Source organism: Gopherus flavomarginatus, chromosome 3 (genome assembly GCF_025201925.1).
Source record: "Gopherus flavomarginatus isolate rGopFla2 chromosome 3, rGopFla2.mat.asm, whole genome shotgun sequence".
NCBI classification, from domain to species: Eukaryota; Metazoa; Chordata; order Testudines; family Testudinidae; genus Gopherus; species Gopherus flavomarginatus.
Window position 1 is genome coordinate 50,371,682 of NC_066619.1, and position 25,748 is coordinate 50,397,429.

The following is a 25,748-nucleotide window of genomic DNA, read 5'->3' on the forward strand; positions in this document are numbered from 1 at the left end:
ACAGGCCAACAAGACTGCCTAGTCCTGCGACAAAGACTATTCTTTCAAAGGAAACTGAGGGTGCTGTGATTTTTGCATTGCTCCCAGTTTCCAGACCACTGACCCATAGGGACAGATGGCAGTGTCTAGTTAGTGATGCTGCCGAAGGAGCTCAATCGCTTCTTTCTGAACCCACAGGAAGGGAAGGAATCTACTGTGGGACATTTGAGATAAAGGTCCCCAATAGGATCAGTATGGCCAGGGTGGCACAGAGCATGGATACAGGCCCTCTGCTGACTGGTCAGCTCAATGCAACTCATGTCTTTCTTGTGGTGGTGCCCTGTATGAGGAATCTCTGGTATAGACTCTCTCTGTGCCTACAGGCAAATAATCCTTGTTCAGCATTGGAAAGAATACTTGGTCAGTTCACTGTGATGAAGAGTAACACTCTTTGAGTAGCACCTTCGGTACCTGGCATTATCCCAATATTTATGGACTTCCCAGGAAGAGATCTCAACTGTTCCATAAGGGCACATCTTGATCCCATAATCAGCACTGGGTGTCTTTGCTTGTGTCTGTGTCAGTGTGACTGCTGGTTTACCTAGTACTACTCTCTTGAAGGAGGACAGACACCTTGCCCTTAGAAGGAATGATGTCTATTCTTGTCTTCTTGGGGTGGTGTCTGAAGCCATGTCTGACTGCCTGGCCCTGCCTTTTGGTCATGCTCTGATGTTGAGGTGCTGGTGCCAGTTCTCATGCCAGAGACATTGATGATGAGGCCCAATGCCAAATCTGTCAGTACTTGTGCTGAAGGGGTTGATGAAGCTAGGGTAGCAGTGGCCGGTGCCAAAGGCCCTCATTGTAAGATGTTTAGGGTCAATTTCTATGGTGTTATTCTCCCCTGTCCTTCTGTCGCTGCTGGGGTGCGGTGTCTGCTCCCAGAGTACTCACTAAGGACAACCCTTTCGATTCTTTGTAGGTGGTTATCTGAGATGACATGCACTGAATGCTCGAATGGGTATAGTTTCATCTGTAAGTGCCTTGACTTGCAAATCCTCAACAAGAAGGATTTAAATAACAAACACTGATCAGGGATGTGGGTCTTCCCCAGACACAATAGGAACTAGTTATGCCCATTGACCAGGGGAATGAGTCCATCAGGGATGAGAGAGAGTTTAAACCCTGACGGTTTAGAGTTCACCACGTTGGTTGGTGTGGGGCACTTTGTCTCACAGTATAAAGAGATGTATGTGGATGGGGGTCGTAATCTGTGTTTAACTTGGGCATTAAAAAAAGAAAAATAAAGAAATTAAAGAACATAAGAGATAAGGACTGTGAAGAGAGTTTCTTCACCAAAACAGCATAGAAAGTGAGCTTGAAACACAGGGTATGGCTACACTTGCAGCTGTACAGCGCTGCGAGTTACAGTTGTCTTCGTACAGCTGTGTAGGGAAAGCGCTGCAGTGTGGCCACACTGACAGCTACCAGCGCTGCAGTGTGGCCACATTTGCAGCATTTGCAGCGCTGTTGGGAGTGGTGCATTATGGGCTGCTATCCCACAGAGCACCTCATCCCATTTTGGTGCCCTGGGTTGTGGGAAGGGGACGGAAGGGTGCGGGTCATTCCACTTCCTGTCCCAATGCCCCGTGATGCATCGCTTCACATCCCAGCAGTCACTGTTTTTCCGTCCATGTTTGGCGCCATTGTGACTCTCCCAATGGTTTCTGTGCAGCGCAATTTCTATGGGAAATGGAGCTAGAGTTGCTGAGGAGTATGCTGATAAGTCTCACCAGCACATCACGTTTGGCAGTTGAGCTATTCCTTAAGCTCCAAAGTGACAGTGAGGAGTCCGACGATGATATCGAGTCGCCTGACACGTATGACACTAAATTGTTTGTGGCATTCACGGAAATGCTCAGCACCATGGAACGCGGCTTTTGGGCTCGGGAAACAAGCACTGAGTGGTGGGATCACATCATCATGGAAGTCTGGGATGACAAGCAGTGGTTGCAGAACTTTCGGATGAGAAAAGTCACTTTCATGGGATTGTGTGCTGAGCTCGTCCCCACCCTGCAGCGCAAGGACACGAGACTGAGAGCTGCCCTGCCAGTGGAGAAGCGGGTGGCTATTGCAATTTGGAAGCTGGCAACTCCAGACAGCTACCGATCGGTCACGAACCGGTTTGGAGTGGGAAAGTCGACCATTGGAATCGTGTTGATGCAAGTTTGCAGGGCCATTAATCGCATCCTGCTAAGAAGAACCGTGACTCTGGGGAACGTGCAGGACATTGTGGATCGCTTTGCACAAATGGGTTTCCCTAACTATGGAGGGGCGATAGATGGGACGCATATTCCTATTCTAGTACCACCCCACCTAGCATCCGAGTACATTAATCGGAAGGGGTATTTCTCTATGGTTCTTCAGGCGCTCGTGGATCACCGTGGGCGTTTCATTGACATTAACACAGGCTGACCTGGAAAGGTGCATGATGCATGCATCTTTCGGAACAGTGGCCTGTTCAGGAAGATGCAGGCCAGGACTTTTTTCCCAGACTGGAAGATCACACTAGGGGACGTCAAAATGCCCATTGTGATCCTTGGAGACCCCGCTTACCCGTTAATGCCCTGGCTCATGAAACCGTATACAGGGAAGCTTGACAGCAGCAAGGAACGGTTCAACTACAGGCTAAGCCGGTGCCAAATGACTATGGAGTGTGCTTTTGGCCGTTTAAAAGGGTGCTGGAGATCTCTGTATGGGAAACTCGACTTGGGGGAAAGCAGAATCCCTGCGGTTATATCCACGTGCTGTACCCTCCGTATTTGTGAAGGGAAGGGTGAAATATTCAGTCAGGAATGGAACTCCGAGGTTCAATGCCTGGAGGCTGAATTTGCACAGCCAGAGAGCAGGGCTACTAGAGAGGCCCAGCACAGGGTTACAAGGATTAGGGATGCCATGAGGGAGGAATTTGAGGCTGAAAACCAACAGTAATGTTTGGTGCCTTGCACGGGAGTGAAGTGCAGTGGTTACAATGTTAGTAGGAATCTGTTTTTCCTAAAATGATTTGCAGTGCCCGTTTCTTTCCTGGGCTACGGTATCTTTCACTTTCTGTAATAATAAAGACTGTTTTCAAAGCCAAGAATTCATTTACTGAAAAGAAAATAACTTTATTGACAGACACACAACATTTTGGGAACCTAAAAGGGCAGGGGGGTGGAGTGGTGAACTGTACAGTCACAGGTTTGAATATGTCCTGTCTGGAGTGCTGTGCAATGACTGCTGCACTTCAGGATGAAAATACTGCATGGGGTTGAGTGCAGAGGGTAAGGGTCATAGTTCTCAGGGTTGGTTGGTGAACGTACAGGTGTTGGGGGCAGCTGATGGTGGTAAGAACCTGGATGCTTGGGACAGGGGTCTGGAGCTGACATTGGGGCACAAGGGAAAGAGCTTTGGTATTGGGAGGGGGAAGAGCCAGCACGGTAGTGCTCTGCCTGCATGGCTATGAGTGACTGTATAGAGTCCGCTTGGTGCGCCAGGATGCTTATCAGCTGCTTTGTGCTTTTCTTCTTAGCCGCTGCGTTTCTCTGGAGGATCTTGCTTTCCCTTTCCCTCCAGTCCTGCAGTTTTTTCCTCCAGTCCTGCAGTTTTTTACTGTCTCTGGCAGAGTGATCCATAACTGCTTTCAGCATGTCTTCTTTGCTTTTTTGCAGTTTCTTCCTGAGCTTTTGTAGCCTCTGAGCAGTCGATGATACGGGCAGTCGAGTAGTCAAGGACACTTTTCAAAAGACAAAAATGGCAACAGTTAACAGAGGCAGTATTGTTTATAATCTCACTCAGACAGTTATTCCCACACAGTGAAGGAGTTTACAGTCTTCTATTTAGCATACTTTTCCCATACCAAACAGAGCGCACATAACCCACAGGAGCCACGAAATGGTGAGTAAGGTGGACTGATTGCTTCAGGGATGTGCAGGGGTTTCTGTGCGTTGCGGAAAGCAAACTGCTGCAGGGGGCATCTATACTGAACACTCTCCCAACATTTTCCACAGGAGTTAATCCTAGAAGCTATCTCGCTGCTGCGGGTCACCTAGGAAGAGCGGGAGGGTCTTCTACAGCAAGGCGGATTCCGCCCTGGCCCATATGCAGCTTGCCTGTGTGCAGCAATGGTCCCCCCACCCCTTGCGGCACAGTGGCGTGGACGTGTTAGCTTGACTGGGACAAGGACCACAGTGGCTCTCCCTATAAACTTGCGCAAGCGCATTGCCCACGCTCTGGCTGAAACTTTTGAAGAGATTACCGAGGCCGATTACCGCGATGTGATAGACCACTTCAATGGGCTATTCCATATCTAGGCATGCACGCATGCAGCCTTAATCCCTACTCCTCTCCCGAAACATTTCCATCCTGAAAATAAAAGCCGCTTACCGGTAACCTGCTCCTCTGCTTGTCCTTCACCAAGTACCAGCTGCTGTGACTAGCTACCTTCCTCCTGGCTTGAGAAGAGCTTCTGGCTGCATGCCTCCTGGGACTCCGGGGTGTCTCCCCCTACCCCCAGTACCCTCAGCCTCGGTTTCCTCTCCCCTCCCCCACCCTGCCACCCCCGCTCTGAAGTGTCCATCGTGGTAGTCAGATTGGCAGTGGGGTCACCCCCAAGTATCGTGTCCAGTTCCTTGTAAAAACTGCAGGTCGTGGGGGCAGCGCCGGACCGGCGGTTTCCCTCGCGGGCTTTGCAATAGGCACTCCACAGCTCCTTCACTTTAACCCTGCACTGCACCGCGTCCTGGTCATGGCCCCTTTCCAGCATGGCCCTTGATATCTGCCCATAGGTATCGTAATTCCTATGGCTGGAGTGCAGCTGTGACTGCACAGCTTCCTCCCCCCAAACACTGATGAGGTCCAGCAACTCATCATTGCTCCATGCTGGGGCTCGTTTGGTGCGTGGAGGCATGGTCACCTGGAAAGATTCACTGATTGCATTCCACATCTGGCTGAGTAAACAGGATGGGGATTTTTAAAATTCCTGGGGCATTTAAAGGGTGGGTCACCTGAGGCCAGGGCAGTAGAGTGCGAACTAATGAGCAGAGTGGCTGAACAGGCATTCTGGGATACTCCGAATACCTCTGGAGGCCAATTACAGCGCTTTTGGTGGCCACACTGGCGAAGCAGCACTGCAATCGTTATACCCCAGGCAGAGCAGGAGTACAGCCAGCACTGCAGCCAGGGAGATGCAGCGCTGTATGTAGCCAAGCCCACAGAAAAAGTAGCAGTAAGACACTTGCCAGATTCCATTTCATTGCCACAAGCAGTAAGAGGGAACAGAGGGAAGGTTGCAGCCATTTTGCCCTTTTTGCTCTTGCACAAGAGCACGAGGAGTACAGGTCATGTGCACAACCCCAACAGACATTTCTATTAAAAAAAATCCAAACTAGTGCATGTGAGGCACATGTGCACATACAAGGAGATATACAGAGAGACATACTCGAAGAACAAAAAAAAATTTTTATACACATGAAATATCAGAAAAGTTGGGGTACATTTGAGGCTTAGAAAATTGTAAAAGTACTACAGATTAAGTACAGTCACCTAGCTAAAAATCCTATTTAGAGATCGGACAAATTATATATATTGTGGTAGGCTCCAATCAGGCAGAAAGCCCCATTACGTTCCATGCTGTAAACACACATAGCAAGGAACATTCTCTACCACACAAAGCATCAGCATGTCTCATTTGTTCTCTATTTACCTTTCCCCCACCCCAAGGCTCCAAGACAAAACACACATATAGCCACAGCATTTTAAAACACACATGCACGCATGCTAAAAACACATTACGTTTGCAAAGTCAAACACTCGAAATATAAGCAAGTCCAGAACTAATGTTGCTTGTGCAACTTTCATTCAGGATCCTTATGTACACATTTTATGATTCCATCTTTAATTACAGGATCACATCTGTTTTTAACAACAAAAACAAAACAAAAAAAACCAGTACCCCCTGCCTCATTCAGTGCAGAAAATAGATGGTGCTCACTAAATGAGCAGCTGCACAACATTTTGTTTTATCCTCACTGTTTATGTGAGGCCCATGTCTTATTAACTGTACACTATTAAAACCCTGCTCTAAATACATAATTATTAATTTTCTCACGGGCTGTGTTATGGTTCTCATTTAAATGCTTCACTAAACACTAACTAATTAATTTTCACAGCACTTCTGTGAGGGTCTACTGTTATGCCCATTTTACAGATGGGGAACTGAGGCTCAGCGATTAAGGTAAAAAAGAGTCCACTAATTTTGGGTCGCCAAATGGTGATGTTAAGTACTCTAAAGAATCAGGTGATAGTCATTATATAACACAGTGCCCACTAACTTCAGTTGCAGCTGAGAGTGCTTAGTGGTTCTGCAAATGAGAGTGCTGTATCTTAAAATAGGCACCCTGAAAATGAGGAATATAACAATTAGTTGCCTGTATAAAAATAGGTGACTAAAAAAAATAAAATAATTTAATTTGATTTATTTAAAACAAATCTATTTAAAAATAAACTTGAAAGTATGACAATGCTAAGATATACAATAATCTATTAAAATCTTTAAAAACATACATATTTTTAAATTGAAATTAATTTTAAAAAACTTGCTGCCAAATTTTAAAGATAGTCACTGCACTGGTGGAAGTCATTAACCATACACCTGAAATCAGGGTTGACTGAAGTTAAAACATCTTTTAACAGCAGTAGCCTCTTCTGCAGCTGCAGAGAGAATATTTTCTTCATTTTATTTTATTCAATGTTCAGGTCGATGATCAGTTTGTTCCAAGTCAAGAAACCAACTGAGAGCTAAAAAAGCAGGAAAGTTTTTTCCTCTTCTAATCTATGAATAAAAATGAAGTGTGAGAAGATTAGATCTACTAGTTTTAAAACCTTGAAGGGGATGGTGGTCAGGACCAATTAGTTCTTTTCACTAACTGCAGATAATACTTCCTTTGTTTAGTAATTTAGTAAATGCAAAATGTTTTGATGAATTTTGATAAAATTTGTTCCTTACATATTCAACATATTTAAAGTAGCTTCATTTAACTAAAGAAGATTTAACTATTTTTGTAGTGAATGAGGCTGAGAACTTCAGAAAGGAAAGATGATGTCATGGTTAATGCAGCTGAATGTCACCTGAATTACTGGATTATAACCCTGCCTATGCCACAGAGTTCCTATGTGATGCCAGGTACATCATAAAACAAAAAGAGATTCCACAAGTGGCCACTGTATGTTCCTTATTTTCTGGGTACCGAACCTGAGGCACTTGGGTTTGATTACATGCTGAATATTCACAAATGCAACTGAGGCTGATGGGAACTCTACTGAGAACATATAAACTGCTATAAAATGCTAAAATTCAGGCCGTAGGGTGAACTGGGCACCTAAAATAGTGAACACTTGACAATTGTGACTGAATCTACGTTCTTCATCTGTAAAGTGGTGATAATATCACATTCTCTCATAGGGTTGTAGAAAAGATATATTCATTAATGTTTGTAAAAAATATTACCATGAGAGCACCACAGAAAAGCCAATGAAGAAATTAATAATTCTGTATTCAGTGCAGGGTTTGGACAGTGTTAAGTAAATAATGCACTGGGCCACATGCTGGCATCCATCCTGTGCACCAACTGAGGCAGGGGTTCTGTACAAAAAATAGAATAAGTTCATATAATTAAACATATAATGCACAAGGGAGTTGAATTAAGGTTGTACAAGCAACCTTAATTCTTGCATTTCCTAACCTTTTGAGTGCTTGATTTGGCAACTTTAATATTCTTTGAATAGTTTTTTTAAATATAGTATTTATAGACATACCTATTACATACCTATTACATACCTATTTACATTATGTGTTTTGACTATACTCAAGAGCCTCTCAACACACCCATTATCAGCTGGACTGTGTTATTTTAAGCAGAACAGCAGAGGTTGCTCTTCAGAGATTTGAAGGAGGAGACAAAAGTGACCTCACAGACAAATTGAGGGAGAGTGTCACATGTGCAAGGAATTGTGTTGAAGGAGATGTTTACGTGAGAAGTTGACAAATGGGTAGAGACTACTGGCATGTTTGGATGGCTGAGCAGAGACAAAGATTACACAGTACAAGGAAAGAGTGAACACACAGGGAGTGGCAGAGTTGTGAAATAAGCTGTAAGAAATGCACATACCAAAAACAGTCACCACATAATCTTGCTACTGTAAACACTGTTCCGCCTCATCCCATTTGTCACCCATTCATTGCATCACTGCTAATAAGAGAGGTTAAGTTCTTGAAGGCAGGTATTTTATCCTGTGTATTTCAGTAAAGCACCTAGCATATTTTTCAACAATATGAAAATGAAATAAAACATAATACCACTGACTTCATTTTGGATTATACTGGTGAAATGAAACATCCATTATACTAAAGATTAAAAGAACAAGCTACAAGTTATGGTGGTAATAAGTAACCAATAAATAATACATGGAGAGAGGAAAGTGAAGAGGAAATCGCTAATGGTCTCAAATGCTAGCAGTGTGCCAGATTCATCCGCTGGCCTGGAGCCCTATGCCTGCGCTATTTGAGGCAAGGACTATCGCTCAAGAACTGGACATTTTAGCCACTTGCAATACAACAGCATGACACACAGTAATTGAATTACTTTGACACACCACTGTCGTTCAAGATGGATGACTGACAGCAATAAATACGACCACCCCAAGAATATTGTACTTATGGGGTATTTTATCTGAAGATATCAGAGTTTTTTAAAAGTATGGGTTTTATGTCTATCTTACAAATTGGGAAACAGAGGTGAAATTATCTTCTTAAGGTCTCACAAAGTCCAGGGGCAGAATTGGGAATGAAATCCAGGTCTCCAGACTTCCAGTTCCCTACTGTAACCAACAGACAAATTTGCTTTCTGATATACACATACTCTTGTCCTAAATGCAAGAGACAACTGAACTGGGTAACTATAAACACTATGAACCAGCATCTGCTCATGGAGAAAAAAGAACAAGAAATCTCTTTGAAATATATACACCTCTACCCCGATATAACATCGTCCTCGGGAGCCAAAAAATCTTACCGCTTTATAGGTGAAACTGCATTATACTGAACTTGCTTTGATCCCCCGGAGCACTGCTTTACCGTGTTATATCCAAAGTCGTGTTATATCAGGGTAGAAGTGTATGTCAGCAACATTTGTACAACTAAAAATATGCAGAATATGCCTCCTTAAAACTGATCTAAATAGAAGCACACAGCAAGTAAAAAGAACACAATAATAATAATAATAATAATAATAAAGGTTGCAGAATTAGAACAATGAAGACCCAGATGAAATTGCACTGAGATTCATGAAAGATATAACTGCTGTGGATAAGTGTTTGATGAGATTGCTATGATCCACTGTATGGAATGCTGCTAATTAAGCAAAAGTAGCAAGAGTAGAGCATTTACATCTAGATCCATTAGTAAATCACTTTATATTCTCATTGCAGTTTCTGTACTGTGACATGTTCTAAACTTGACTGAAATTTTTCAAATACACAAAAATGCACAAGCTTTTTGCATAACTGATTATCAGAGCTGGTCAAAATTTGAAACTTCAAATTTGGACAAAAAGGGAAAAAATTATCACAAAAACGTTCAAGAAAAATGTATCCTGGTTTTCATTCAGTCTATTGATTACGTGTTCCAACAGCACTGATATAGAAGCTAATTTTGACACAGTGAATGAAAATTTGGAAGATCAACTATCAAAGAAGGTGTCAAGGCTGATTCCCTCTGGCACTTCGAGTGCAGAAGGTGGGGGCCTGCAAGGAGTCTAAAAATTAATACTTGCCACTTCAGGCTTGTATTAAACTCCCAAGGTCACAGCTTTTTTCTGACCTTGGATTGGTAAATGCTGCCACCACCCAAGTGCAAAACCCCTCTGAGAACCCAGAAAGGCACACTTGGGAATTCCTTCCTGTGGAGTACCCTCAAGCCCTGTCATCCCTTCTCCTCCTCAGAGAAGAGCTGAGAAAGAAAAACAATGGAAATCAGCTGTTGCCACCACCTAATTAAACAACATGTGCATAAACCTCTTAGGACACAAAAATCCAATTCTGTTTTTTTAAAAAGGTAAATTTTATTAAAAAACAAAAGGAAGAAAATACATTTGGGAACTTAGGCTATTGTTAGATTTAAAAAGAGCAGCCACAAGGATTAAACGTCAAGAAAAAATTCTTAAGATCCAGCTTAAAGGTTACGAGCAAACAAAAAGCATGTTGGGTTAGCACAGAGGACTCCACAAGCCATAAAGAAATAAAAGGAGATAAACCTGATTGGATCTTCCTAGACATTTCCTGATCTACTTACATATCTGGGGTTTCAAATGAGTAGTTTCTAGGTATGATACCGATGATTTTTCATAACTGGCCCCAACTTCTTACAGCATAGTTGCAGCCAAGTCTACCTCTCCCCAAGAACAACAGGCAGACAAAAAGGGAGTTATTGTTCAATTTTAAAAAGTTCTAGACTTCCCATTGGCTCTTTTGGCCAGGTGTCCACTCACTTCCTTTTACCTACTCATAGCAGTGACCTTTAAACCTTTACAGGTAAAGCAGGTAGAGAATAGCTAGCTGGCTGGTAGGGTCCATAAAAGAGAGCTACCCTGCCCCCTTCATTTATCACAGAAAACTTTTTTTTTTTTTTAACTATAGTTGTTTTTAACCAGAGCACTGACAATCGTCAAAACGCAGGGATAATCCCCTTCCTTCCCCCTTTCTAAAAATTAAAAGACTGATTCATTCTCTCCAGAATGACTAAGGCCATAACCAGTATACTCTCAATAGTCAGTTCCTGTATCACTTCCCTAATACCTGGTATAGCCAATTAGACAAAGGATTTAAATAGTCCATAAAATGAAGAGTATGGAAGTCCAGAGGTGGAAATATATCATTTAAGTAAAGGAGAAATTAATTTTGGACACCCAAAGTTTATTCATAATTTGCAGAACTTATCCAGAGCAGTTACTGAAAGAGAAGCCTTTTCAATGGTCTTCAGACACAGGAGGATAACTGCCCCGAAATTAGAAAAACATAACCCTATTTGCCTGAGAGTATTAATCATTTAACATTTGAGATTTTCATGCCTCAAAAACACATACCATCTTGAATACTGAACTTCTATACAAAGTTGAACTTTTAGATATTATCCTTCTGTTAAAATTCCTATGGCACAGGTATACTAAGCGGAACAACGTGAGAGCCCAGACCCCTTTGTAAAAGTACTATCATCTTATTCAGAGATTCACCCTTATCTATCTATAGTCCTATTTCTATATCAACCAAACCTTCATTCTTTACAGAGCCTTCCAAATAAGAATCTGATTAAAACAAAATTAGAATTTAGAAGTCATGAAGGAGAACAGCAACTTACAGAAATTTGATTGAAACTGTCATTATGGGTAATGAGGTACATTTATGTTAAGATGCTATTTTGTGTCTTAAATTTCTCATACTTATTCTCAGTCTAAAAATAAGGTTAGGCTGCAGAATATGATAAAATTCTATTTTGCTTTTTTTTAGTTTTAGTTTAGTTTTCAGAATATAGATAATATTTTGTTTTCATCAAGATTGAACTATTTAAAAAAGTAACTGAAATATTAGCATTATGTACTTTTCGATAAGGAATGAGTACTTTGCCAGACTGAAGAATACTGGTTAAAAGAAACACATCATCAGTGAAATGTGTATACTGCCCCTGAATAATCCTGAACAATGCATGATTATCCCTCATGGCTCTACACGTACTCCAAGTGCAGCTATCCATCACATACAAGTATAAGCACATAAGGAATGTACTTCAATTTATAACAATTATGAGGACACAAATAAACGCAAACAGTGGGCCAAAGTTAGAAGTGATTTAAACACTGGTGTAATTTACATCTCAGTAAGTGGGTGTAATTTACTTACTGAGAGAATGGGAGCACAAGGCTGTAACAGAAAAAACAAACGAAGATGTATACCCTCTTGTTTGTTTTCCTGCTAAAACCCTACACACCCCATTCAGAGTATAATTTATACCTACTTGGTCACATGTACATTATACAGCCATTTATATTACCTATTAATCTGGCCCAGTGTTTTTACTGTAACATGCAATCACTCAAGAATAAAGCCACAGATATATGTAAACAAAGACTGTGATTTTACATGCTCAAAGGTAATAAATTCAAAGTTCCCTAGTTATGTTGCTCCTACATATTAAGACACGAGTGTCTACACAATTAGAAGTAGTAAAGAAGTCCTACAAAGGCAAAAGAGTAATGTACTATAATAGTTGTGGCATCTATACACTTGAATTTCATAGCTTGTATTGCCACATTGTGAACCATGAGGTTACAGGAAAAAAAATTTGCTGGCACATCTCTCCTTTTTCTAGTGGAAGACAAGTCTATGTCATGGACCAAAAACAGGCAATCATTGCTGAAACAATACGTGATATGACTTTTCATAGTGTAAGAAATCTAAAAATATTTAGTCAAATTAATATAAAGATTAATTTAAATACACTCACCTGGCCTATTTGTAAATGAATTTCTTTTACAGTATTTGACAATGATTCTACAATCTCTTTCATGTGAAGGAGATGCATTTCTTCAATGTCCTGAAATTTCTGTATAGTAAATAGAGGCAATTAGTCATGACAAAAACAGTTAATATAGTTAAAATCATGAGTGAATTGAGATGTTACGGCTGCAATATTAGATAGGTTGGGCAAGAAAAAATAAATCACCAACACACAATTTGCTTTCCAGATCAGAACCACTGTTATTAATAAAGTGTGTAAGAGGAAGGCAGGCATTTTTGGCTACACTAAAGCTAGCTAGGTAGGATACGTAGAAAGATATTCTATCATATCACAATGCAGCATTCAATCATTTGAAAAAATTCAAATTCTAGTATCCTGGAAGATAAATTATAATAGTAACTAACTAATGTAGCACTTGCATAACTAATTTCTAGTGGCTCTTTCAGAGTACAATTTTGAAAAGCTTACATACAATACATACTTTTGCAAACAATTACTGTAACTGTACTTGTGAATATCTGTGGAGACAAACAGAAAGCTAACTGGTTTAACACTCCTATTCACCAAAAGGGTTGTTCACTTGACTGGGTCTTCAACAAGCACTGCTCTCCACTCTCTATTGCTGAGTTCCCCTCTCCAACCATAACTTGTTTGTTTGTTTTTTGCATTACCCATCAGCCCTGCCCTCCTCACATCCTCATATCCTGTCACTTAGCCTTTTCATGACTTCCATTCCCTCAGCATTTATGACTTTTCTTCTTTCAACCCTCTCTTTCCTTTCTTCCACTGATGTGGTTGTTGCCTCTGCATGCTTCATTCTCTTATACCCTGGATCTTTTTGCCACTCCCTCCCACCACAAAACCTGCTCTGCCAATCCCCAAGTTCCAGTTCACCCCCGATATCTGCTTCCTTTGCTCCTGCTCTCATGCTGCAGAACATCTCTGGTGAAAATCCCATGACCAGGTGTCAAACAGATAGTCAAGGGTTAATGTCTCTTTTACCTGTAAAGGTTTAAGAAGCTCAGTAAACCTGGCTGACACCTGACCAGAGGACCAAGAAGGGGACAAGATCCTTTCAAATCTTGGTGGAGGGAAGTCTTTGTTTGTGCTTCTTGTTTTTTCGTTGTTCGCTCTTGGGACTAAGAGGGAACAGACGTACATCCAGGCTCTCCAAATCTTTCTGAATCAGTCTTTCATGTTTCAAAATTGTAAGTAATAGCCAGGCAAGGCGGATTACTCTTATGTTTGTTTTCTCAACTTGTGAATGTTTCTTTTTGCTGGAAGGATTTTTACCTCTGTTTGCTGTAACTTTGAATCTAAGGCTGGGGTGGAGGGGTTCCTCTGGTCTAGATGAATCTGAGTACCCTGTAAAGCATTTTCCATCCTGATTTTACAGAGATAATTAAAGAAAGAAAAGGTAAAAATTAAAAGCTTTCTTTTTAAGAATCTGATTGATTTTCCTTGTTTTAAGATCCAAGGGGACTGGGTCTGAAGTCACCAGGGATTGGTGGGGGGAAAGGAAGGGGAATGTTAATTCCTCCTTGTTTTAAGATCCAAGGAGTTTAAATCTGTGTTCACCAGGGTATTGGTGAAGTCCCTCAAGGCAGCCCAGGGAGGGGAAAGTTTTGAGGGGGACAGGTAGTGCCCCAGACACTGAAATTTCTGGGTGGTGGCAGTGTTACCAGATCTAAGCTAGTAATTAAGCTCAGAAGTGTTCATGCAGGTCCCCACTTTTGTACTCTAAAGTTCAAAGTGGGGAAAAAAACCTTGACACCAGGCTTACTTCCTCCACTACAAATTTGTTCTCTTCACTATGAGTTCTGCCATCTTCTCATCAAAAGGAGAGATCACTCCTCTTGTGTCGTAACTTGAGTTCTCCAAGATATGGGTCTCCCGATGCTTCACCCATGCACCTTTGATAGGAGATTTTTGGTGGCAGTGCCTATTCAGCCTGCACATGCACTCTAGTCCTGTTTGTGGACTGTACTGAGGATAAAGAATTGCATGGGGAAACAGTCCTCAATTCCTTCCCTATTGTGAAATCCTGACAGACAAGATCCCAAAGCAGAGGGGAAGGAGGACAGGTAGCAGAGACTCACAGGCACACACATCTCAAAAAACTCCAATTATTGCTCAAGGAGAGTAATCTCTTCTTCAAAAGTGTCCCTATGGATGCTCCACTGCCGGTGACTCCTGAGCAGTATCCCTTGATGAAAGTGGGAGCTTCTAAGTCAGATCTAACATTGAAGACAAGACTGCACTGGAAACAGAAGCATCTGCTCTAGACGCATGGATCTGAATTATTTTACCAGTCCGTAATAATTTTTGTCCACCCATTTGTCAGTGGGTATTGAGCACCAGATTGTTTTGTGGGATCCACTAACATTCATTCACTAGTATGAGCCACTAGTAGAGCCGTTCTGCCAGAAGCTGTTGTAAGTAAAATGTTTAAAAGCTTATGTTGGGACTTCTGGATCTCTTGTAATGGCATCAACTCCTGAAACTGCTTAAAGTCATCAGCGAGAGAAGGTGTAAGCAGAATTATGGCCTCATCTAGTGAGGATGATGGAATATTAGTTTGCAGGGTGTCTTCCTTGTCCACTCCAGCTCCCTGGTCTTCAAAAGACTTCTCCTGAGGCTGTTGAGGAGGGAGTAATGAGACAGAGGTACGTCTCCCTCAATGGCCCCTTTGGGAGGAATTCGGAGGCTCTGAGAACTTGAGAAGTAAATAGCCCACAGATCCAAATATGGGCACTGAGGTGGAACACAAGGCAAAGGAGATAGCATCCAACCCTGGTCGTGCCAGTAAGGAGGGGTATGAGACTATTCCTGAGGGGTATGAGACTATCCCTTTCATAGTAGAAAGATGGGGGAATGCCTGTTGTAGAATAGTCAGAGGATTCCTACAACAATCTGGGAATCTGAGGAATTATCCTTGACAGTCCAATCGTGGAGCAGATGCCTGAGGTGAATGCAACTGCCTGTCTGATGCAGTCAGTACTGAAGAGCAAGGATGTACTAGTGAAAGATATGGTCTCGGTGACCCAACAGATCACAGTACTGGTATCAATTAACAAGGAGGATTCCAGCTCATCTGACATAACTAAGTCTCTAGAATATCTAAATTCTTATGGAACCGGCTGTAAATTAGTTTAAATCAGTCAAGGGTCTGCAGTAATCGGTGCCACTACCAAGGGTTCTGCTTTGGTGGCCCCATCTTGGAAGATGGGGCAGGTACCGAAGGCACTGATTGTTGAGACAAAGGCCTATCAGATGACTCCAGTACTAATGACATAGACAGCTTCTAATATACAGGTGCAGACATCTGGGATATTCATTCAGATACAGACCAGAGGGAGTAAGATGATGTACCATGCTTCTGTGAAATAGAATGGAGTCTCTGCTAGGCCTGGTCTACACTTTGCATCCTCGCGGCGCACCGTGGCTCCCCCGTCAACTTTGCTTCCACCTCTCATACAGCTGGAGTTCAGCAAGTCGACGAGAGAGCGATCAGGGATCAATTTATCGCATCTACACTACACGCAATAAATCGATCCCCAATAGATAGATCACTACCCACCAATCCTGTGGGTATTGTAGACGTACCCCTTGATTCATCATGCTTCAACAATAGCTGGTTTGGTTTCAGTATTGAGGTATGACTGGTACAATGGTGTTTTGAAGAACTCGAAGTCTTCAAAGAGCTCCCAGTACCGGAGCAGCTTGAAGCCTCTATGGGGACCTGCAGTCTCTGGAGCACATGGTCTCTGAAGTTACCTAGTTCTTTTTGGACGTTTTCTAATAGGAGAGCTAGAAGTTATTTTCTTTGAATTTAGTCACTACCTACTGTGTTGTTCTTTGGTGAGGATCTTGGTGACTGAAAAGCAGCAATTGATTGGGTATTAATAAAATTTGGAGGCCGGTGTACAGTAGGGTTCCCTGTATCCAGATCCAAGGCTGGTTGCAAAGCTTGCTCCATCAGGAGCCTAAACTTAATTTCTCTGTTCTTCCTTGATCAGCTTTTAAAAGAAATGCAGATCTCGCACGCAGCAGGTATGTGAGTGTCTCCCATTTAGCAGAGGCACTAAGAGTGTCCATCACTAACCAGGCTGGATTCCCAGCAGGAGAAGCAACTTTTGAATTCCAGGATCCCAGCATACCATGGCAAGAATCACCACTGAGGAGCTCCCTTTAGAGGAGGCGGAGGTTGTAACCACATGAAAAAACTCTCTAAAATAACTACCAGGTTAAATAAACTACTACTACTAACTAAACTAAACTAGCTAAAGTACAAAAACAGTAATGCTAGTCACAATGCAGGCATGTTAGATATCCAGAACAGCTGAGAAGGAACTGAGGACTGTTTGCCTGTGCAGATCTACATATCCTTGGTGCAGGGCATGAAGGGGGCTGGAGTGCATGAACAGGCCAAACAGGCACTGCCTAACTAAAATCTCTGATCAAAGGTACATGGGTGCGTGCACACCTAAAATGGAGCACCTACAGGGATAATACTGGAAGAACTGCTTCTTTAACTTTATTGAATCCCATGCCCACAATGTCAGCTGTATTTTTGCCTTTGACTCACACTCCTCAAACCCTCACTCACTTTCTCTTGTCTCCAGGTCTCTTGCTGTACAGGAGGTTGGAAATTTCTTCCAAAACAAAACTGACAAAATATGTGACCTTCATCCTCCCTTCAACTTGCCTTCCCTTCCCCACTTTGCCTCCAACAACTCTCACTTTCTTCCCTGTCACAGAGGCAAATTTTTCATCTGCTCTTCTCTTCTAACCCCTCCATTTGTCTCAGTGACCTCACCCCATCTCCTGATCTCCCTCAAACATACTCTAATCCCCTCCCTTAACCTCCAACTTTCCTCTGGCTCTTTCCCCTCAATACAACTTATTTTACTCTCTATCATCTTAAAAAATTCCACCCTTGTCTCCACTTGCTTCTCCAGCTACTGCCCTTTCACCCTAAGCTTTCTATCTCCACCACGTTCTGTCTTTGGGTTCCCTTCTCTTCCCCCTTTACACTTTATCTCTAGGTAATCTCACCCACAAACACAAATTCAACTACCAATATATATGCTGACAATTCACACCTGTCTCCAGTCCAAAATAAAACCTCAGCCTGCCTCTCCAACAACTCCTTGTGGATATCTGGTCATCAGCTCAAGCTCGATATGGCTAAAACAGATCTTTTAATCTCATCTCCCCCAAACCCAGCTTGCTATGTCCTCTCTTGATCACTGTGACACCACCACTATCCTGCCTGTCACTCAGGCTTGTAACCTAGGCATCATCTTTAACTTGGGCCTCTCTCTAGGTCTTCACATGCAAGCTATATCTGAATCTTGCATATTCTTTCTGCAGAACATCTCTAAAATACCATCTTTCCTATCCAGACAGTTTCTAGGTGCTCATCTTGAGTCTCAATTACCACCACATCCTTCTCTGGCTTTGACAATACAATCTTGTCCTACTCACATCCATTCAGAATGCTACTGCGAAGATCATTTTCCTAGCCCATTGCTTTGACCATGCCACCTCTTTCTTATCATTCCCCATTGACTCCTCCTTCATTATCACTTTGAACAAATGACAAATCTTCAATTTTATGGGCCTTCATGGCCTACCACCACTCAATCTATCACCTTTCATTCACTACTGAGAAGTTGATTTTAACCTGATCAACAAAAAATAAAAGGAAGGTATGATTTAGCAGTCTTTTTCTACTCTTATTTAAGAAATAGATATATCTACTAAACTTTCACAGACATCTTGTCAAAATGTGTAAGTGATGAACGTGGAAATTCAATGTAATAAAAAGTTTTCCAAATTCCTGTTTTAATAATCTAAGGAAGAATATTTACTAATTAATATTCAGACATTTTGCTTTTATATTCAAATTGCTTCTTAAATTTTTTTTAAGGTAGTATTAAATAAGAATGGAAACTGGCCTATTATCTAGGATTTTGTGCTTCCATATTACTGTTGTCATGAATTTGTGTTCATAAAAAGATAGTTGCAAACAGTGCACTCAAACTATGCTTAAATGCAATTTAAAGTACAAGGGTTTTTTTTTTTTCTGTTTTCTAAAATTAGACTGTAGTCTTTCAAAAAGTGTTGTGAAAAGAAAAGTTACTTGCCCAGAACTGTATTCTGCTCATACAAAGTCACTACCGGATTTCTGAACCAGTATTTAACACCTGTAGACTTCTGAATAGCTCAGAATTCCAAGATATTAAACTTCCTCAATGATTGACATACAAGTACTTCACTGAAGATGCATAACTGTTTTTGACACTCAACTGTCTGTTCCTTTTTAGCAATTTAATAAAGATAAAGTGACATCACCAAAAATGAACATATAATCCCAAATCTAGCAAGGAAGGTAACTAGGTCAGTGTTAACCTACTAAAGAGAGATAGAGAGACTTTCACAGAACATTTGGTAAGTAAACATATTTCCTTGTATATGAAAATTTTAAATGGATCTGCAATCATTCAAACTAAAAAAGCCAAAGAAGCATTTACACCTCAATTATTAAAAAATGCTAAAGTTAGGCCCATGTAGGAATATATTACAAGCCTCTCTTCTTACCTTCCAATCTTGTGAAAAAGTTACCCCTTTGGATTAAAACTGTTCATACTTGTACTTAGATTACACTTGCAAAACATTCCTTACAAAAAAACAACATTTAATTTTTTCCTGAGTTTTTCTCAATTAATTGAAATAGCAACTATGCAAATGCAACATTCTATTTTCACTGGACATGTGTACCAATTGCATTATACAGATCTGGCTATCTATATCATAGAATATCAGGATTGGAAGGGACCTCAGGAGGTCATCTAGTCCAACGCCCTGTTCAAAGCAGGACCAATCCCCAGACAGATTTTTGTCCCAGATCCCTAAATGGCCCTCTCAAGGACTGAACTCACAACACTGGCCAATGCTCGAACCACTTAGCTATCCATCCCCCTATAAACATCTTTATATAGATTGTCACTCCAAAATCCAGTCTATTACTTTAACTTATAAATTGGATATGAAGTATATTTTTTTTTAAAAACGCTTAACAATAAAGTTAGTTCTAAATCCTATTTCTTCAAAGACATAAAAAGTATGTGCACTCATTGAGGAGTAAGTTATAATTTAACCAATCTGAAAGAGCAAAAAAAAACACACACAGACACACTGCACACCAGGGTGGTTTTTTTTAATTGTTGTTTGTTTTTTTTAAACAACCACAATCTAGCCTCTCAAATTCACAAGTCATAATCTGGCTCAAAACACACTTCACACACATATCTGGAGTCCGGAAGACATTTTTCCTCACATCAGATTGGCGGTGACTGAACATTTTTCACTTTCCTCTACAGCATGTGGGTGCAGGTTATTTGCTGGTATCATCTGTATATATCTCACACAATCATTTTCCTGCCATTCCATAAGCCTTGACCGCCGGTGCACCTCAGTCCCTTCTATTCTCTGCCTGGGGGGCTGTAATACTTAGGCCTAATTTCAGTTGTTAGGTTTAGTGTGGGGGCGCAGGGTAGTGCTGGTGGGCTGTGAAATATACAGGTCAGACTATTTGGTGGTCCCTTAAACTCTATTACTATGGGTACGTCTTCACTACCGGTCGTATCGGTGGGTAGCAGTCGATTTCTCGGGGATCGATATATTGAGTCTCATCTAGACGTGATATATCGATCCCTGAAGGAGCTCCTGTCGACTCCGGAACTCCACCAACGCGAACGGCAGTAGCGGAGTCGACAGGGGGAGCCGTGGACGTCAATCCTGCGCCATGAGGATGGTAGGTAACTCGATCTAAGATACTTCGACTTCAGCTACGCTATTCACGTAGCTGAAGTTGCATATCATAGATCGATTTCCCCCCCAGTGTAGACCAGCCCTATGACTAGAATAGTAATCAGTGGTGCACAATCAAGCTGGAACGGCACATGGAATGAGTCCCACAGGGATTGGTCTGGGGTCGGTTCTGTTCAATATCTTCATCAGTGATTTATATAATGTCATAGAGAGTATACTTATTAAGTTTGTGGATGATACAAAGCTGAGAGGTGTTGCAAGTCCTTTGAAGAATAGGATTAAAATTCAAAATGATCTGGACAAACTGGAGAAATGGTCTGAAGTAAATAGGATGAAACTCAATACGGACAAATGAAAAAGTACTCCACTTAAGAAGGAACAAGCAATTGCACGCATACAAAATGGGAAATGAGTCTGTAGGAGGGAGTACAGTAGAACCTCAGAGTTACAAATAGCCCAGGAATGGAAGCTGTTTGTAACTCTGAACAAAAGTTATGGCTCTTTCAAAAGTTTACAGCTGAACAGTGACTTAATATAGCTTTGAAACTTTACTATGCAGAAGAAAAATGCTACTTTACTTTTTTCAGAAGTTTATGTTTAATACTGTACTATATTGCTTCTTTTTTTTTTTTTTTTGGTCTCTGCTGCTGCCTAATTGTGTACTTCCGACTCCAAATGAGGTGTGTGGGTGGCCAGTTAATTTGTAAGTCCAGTGTTCATAACTCTGAGGTTCTCCTGTACTGTGGAAAGGGATCTGGAGATTATAGTGGATCACAAGCTAACTATGAGTCAACAACGTAACACTGTTGAAAGAAAGAAAGAAAGAAGAGAAAGAAAAGAAAGAAGAGAAAGAAAGAAGAGAAAGAAAGAAGAGAAGCAAACATTATTTTGGGATGTATCAGCAGGCGTGTTATAAGAGCAAGACACAAGAAGCAATTCTTCCACTCTACTCCATGCTGATAAGGCCTCAGCTAGTGTATTGTGTCCAGTTCTCAACATATTTCAGGAAAGAAGATGACAAATTGGAGAAAGTCCAGAGGAGATTAACAAAAATGACTAAAGGGCTAGAAAACATGACTTATGAGGAAAGACAGAAAAAACTGGGTTTGTTCAGCCTGGAGAAGAGAAGACCGAGGAGGGATATGATAACAATTTTCAATTACATAAAACATTGTTACAAGGAGGAGGGAAAAAATTTTTCTCCTTAACCATTGAGGATAGGACAAGAAATAAGAAAATATCTAGAGTAAGGATCTGTGTATATAAATTTGCATTATTTTAGTTAAATTGGGTGGATGCTTATTTCAGTTAATTATTTCATTTTAAGAGTGACTTGTTTCAGTTTAGCCTAAACCTGTTCCAAATCAACTTAACGAAGCTGCAAAACCAAAATATATGTGGTTTAAAACAGAAATAAGGGCTTGTCTACACTTAAAAATTTTCTGCTCTAACCCTGCTGGCATAGTTAAAGTGCCAACCACCCCTTTACTGTGTATGCAGTTATACAAGTATAAAGGTATTTATTCTGATTCCCAAACCAAAATAAAGTATACTCGTATATCTCCGTCTACCTTAGGGCAGAGAGAGCGAGCAAGAGAGAATGGTCTCCCAAATCTGGCATTGGCTCTAGCAGACAAGTCCAGTACATAATGGTTACAAACATCACTGGACTACTCTACATATCAGTATTGTAAATTTCAGAAACACGCACATGATGTTGCTTGAACTGTGGTAACGTCTTAGTGGACAGTAGGGGCAGTATCTCTGCCAGCTGGAAGCACAATATGATACACTCAATAGTCCATTAAGGCAGTCTGAGATAAAATGTCTTGGCCTTTAGAGTGACCAGCTATCACCATAAACGGGCATGGAGGCAGTCTGAAAGATTTAGTCCTGTCCACGTAGTAGCATAGAGCATGGTATCTCCAGGATGTGCAATTTCTTTTCCCTGTGTGTGTAATGTGATTCAGGGAAGAATATAGGTAAGCTGATTACTTGAATGAAGTGAAATTCAGATACTGCTCTGGGAATGAACTTTGGATGAAGTCTCATATAGCCACTGTATATAGAAATTCAACCCTGAGCGCCTGAAACTAACTTACTCTACTGGCTGAGATGATAGCCACCAGAAAGACTATTTTAGGGGTCAGACAGCAGACAGGGCATTCTCTGATGGCTCAGAAGAGGGCTTCATTAGCTTCAGGAGTGCATTGTTGAAGTCTCATCTTGGGGTAGGCTCTGTTCCCAGTGAGGAAGTATACATCAATCACATCCCTAAGGAATTTCAATAGTCACATAGAAGATCAAAAGAAACAGTATTAGAGGGCAATACACTGATATCATCATCAGATGACCCTTCATCTAACTGAAGGAGAGTCCAGAATATTTCATTTGCAATTAAGTAATCCAGAATCTTCAGTATCAAGGTTAGGTCAAGAACTAGATTGTGTTGGGTCGCCCATATGGAAAAACTCTTCCTTTTAGAGGAATGGGTCTTCCTCATGGATGGTTTCCTGCTTTATGCCAAGATGTCCTGAACATGTAAAGAGCAACCTTTCCACTCCTCCAGCCAGCATTCAGGTAATCAGTTGTAGAGATGCTGGGACTGGATGAAAAATTTGTTCTTGGTTCTGTGGCAACAGGTCTGGTCTTTCTGGAAATCTTATTGGGACCTGTGCTGACATGCGCAGCAAGCCCATCAGCCAGAACTGATTCACCCAGTAGGGAGTTATGTAAAAAGTCATCCAGGGTCAGCACCAGAGCCAGGATGTCAGTCTTGCTGGGGAAAAAAGAGGATTCTGTGGGTAGGAAGAGAAGCTGGAGCATCTCCTGGGTCAGTTTTGCTAACTTGACCATTTGCTCTTCCAGTTTTGGTATGAGGGCCCTGGCTACAAATGCAGAGAGGGCCTGGGATATCCTCCTCCTCATGGAGATATGTGATGGGACACAACTCATGGACAGGTGGGACGGTGGGCCCCAATACGCTCAAAAGGGCTCTGGAGGTAGATCATACAGGTATCGGCCAGGTTGTGGGTGGACCATCCACTACCAATCTTGTAAGGGCTCTTTGGATATCCCCTAAGGCGCTTCAGTTTCCTCAGAGAGGGATTTCTGCTGGAGCCAGGAGAGGAGTAGCTTGGAGAACGGGAGGAGAACTCCCCTGGGAATGGTGGTACCTTCAAGTATAGTTCTGGGTGAAGATGATGCCAGTGCCCAAGATGGTGCCAACATTGGTGCTGGGAGAAAAAGTGAGGGTGGATACTGAATGGCAAACTTTGGTGCTGGAGTGGTTCTTTGACCAGTGTGGGTATCAGCGTGAGAAGGGCTCAGTATTGATGTTGGCACCAGGGCCAAAGCTTCTCTGGCTTTCTTTCCTGTAAGCACCCTGCCACCATCTTTGGAACTGGAAGGCCTGGAAGGTCCTCAACCTGAGGTAAAACATTATGTCTACTTGGAGTTGCATTCACAGCAGTGCTCTGTATCCAACACAACGTGTTAAGGGGCTCTTTGTCCCACCTTCTGCACTGATGTCTTCAATATCAAGGAGGTATCTGGGGCACTAGTGATGAAAGGCTCCAAGGTTCCAGTTGGGACCCTGTTTCTTCCAAATGGGTCTGATGCCACTTTCACGGATTGCTCCAAGAGATGCAGTTTGAGCCTCACACATCCCTGGATTTCCAAGTGTAGGATAAGAAGAAGCAGATGTAGCATGTAACATGAGCTTCCCTGAGGCAGAAGAGACACCTGCCATACCCATCACACAAAGGACAGAGGTTAAACTCAAGGGCTGAGAGACTGGTCTTTTTCATGGTTGTGTAACTTTGCCCTGCTCTATAGGGAGTGTGTACAGGGGACTTTCCCGTCAGCTCTTCTGTTTTTTTCCCCCCAGAACATCCAAATAAAATGAAAAATTTACAAATTAAAATAAGAAGAGCATTTTTTCACAGTTAAGTTTGAGGCTTAGACAAAAGTGTGAGCTGATTGGATGGTCCAACGTCTGTCTCACAGCCATTGGCAGTAAGAGGAAACATAAAAGGTCATGATTTCTTCATCTTTTACGTCCTTGGTGGGATCACAAGGAGCCAAAGGGCACAAGAGTGGCCCTGACAGATATGGCTATGCAAAAGATTCCAAGCTTGCGCACACCAGGCATATGCACACTGACTACCCAAAGTAGCTATTTCAATGCAATATATCCCTCATGAAACCAATACCTAAGAGAATAGAAATCAGTTTACTTTTTATCACCTTCTTGGAAAGCCAAAACTGTAGCCAAATGAATGATAGGAAGGTGTTTAACTTGCATGGAGGTAAACTTAATAGAATATTGTGCGTAGAATATGTGACTTAACAACATGCTTCAAAAGCTCTTCATCTGAATGTATATTGTCTTCTGCTAGAAATATGTTATCTGATATTTCAGACAGATGTCTCTAACTTCTCTGAAGCCATGCCAATGAAGATTTCAGGAATGGAATCAAAGATATGCCCTGGCTTTGAGTTACTAAAATGTGACACAAAACAACAAGCCTGATGAAATGAGCTGTTACAGTCTCTAATATGTTTGGGAACTGAATGTTTCAGCTAACACAAAGTTATCAAGACTTTGGAAGTTAGTCTTCCTCATGCTTGATCAGAACTTGCGATTCCAGACAGACTGAAGGAAAAGCATATATATATCAAGTGCTTCTCTAAGCATGAGCTCTAACTGCTCTGTTTCTTATGCAAAACTGATATGGGGAGGTTACTTACCTGTAATGGGAGGTTCTTCAAGATGTGTGGTTCCTATCTGTATTCCACTGAGGGTTATGTGCATGCACCATGCACCTGGAGCTTTTCAAAACAGTAGTGTCCGTTGGTCTGCGCATGCGTCCTTGTATGCCTCGTGGTTTCACCTGAGGTCATAAAGTGTGAGGTGGACTGACAACATCTTCAGTTCCTTCCCCACTGCAGATCTACCAGATCCACAGCAGAGGAGAAGGAGGGTGGGTTGGAATACAGATAAGGACCACACACCATGAACTCCAGTTATAGGTAAGTAAAAAATGATTACTCACCTTTTTGTAACTGTTGTTCTTCGAGATGCGTTGCTCATATCCATTCCAGTTAGGTGTGCGTGCGCTGCATGCACAGTCATTGAAGAGTCTTTCCCTTAGTATGGAGCCCCCTGGAGTGGCGCCTCCATGGCAGTGAATATAGGACCCTGCTGACCCAGTGCCTCCTCAGTTCCTTCTTGCCAGCTACTCTGACAGAGGGGAAGGGAGGTGGGTTTGGAATGAATATGAGCAACATATCTCGAAGAACAGTTATGAGAAGATAAGGAACC

The 25,748-nt window shown here is 41.8% G+C and overlaps 1 protein-coding gene across 6 annotated transcripts in view; it reads right to left on the reverse strand.

Moving 5' to 3' along the window:
- Positions 1-25,748, reverse strand: part of FCHO2 (FCH and mu domain containing endocytic adaptor 2) — a 228,201-nt gene that overhangs the window by 141,078 nt on the left and 61,375 nt on the right. For all 6 annotated transcript variants that reach the window (XM_050945258.1, XM_050945259.1, XM_050945257.1 and 3 more), the window contains exon 7: positions 12,569-12,667. In XM_050945258.1, coding sequence (XP_050801215.1) covers positions 12,569-12,667 — 99 coding nt within the window. The remainder of the gene's footprint in view (positions 1-12,568; positions 12,668-25,748) is intronic.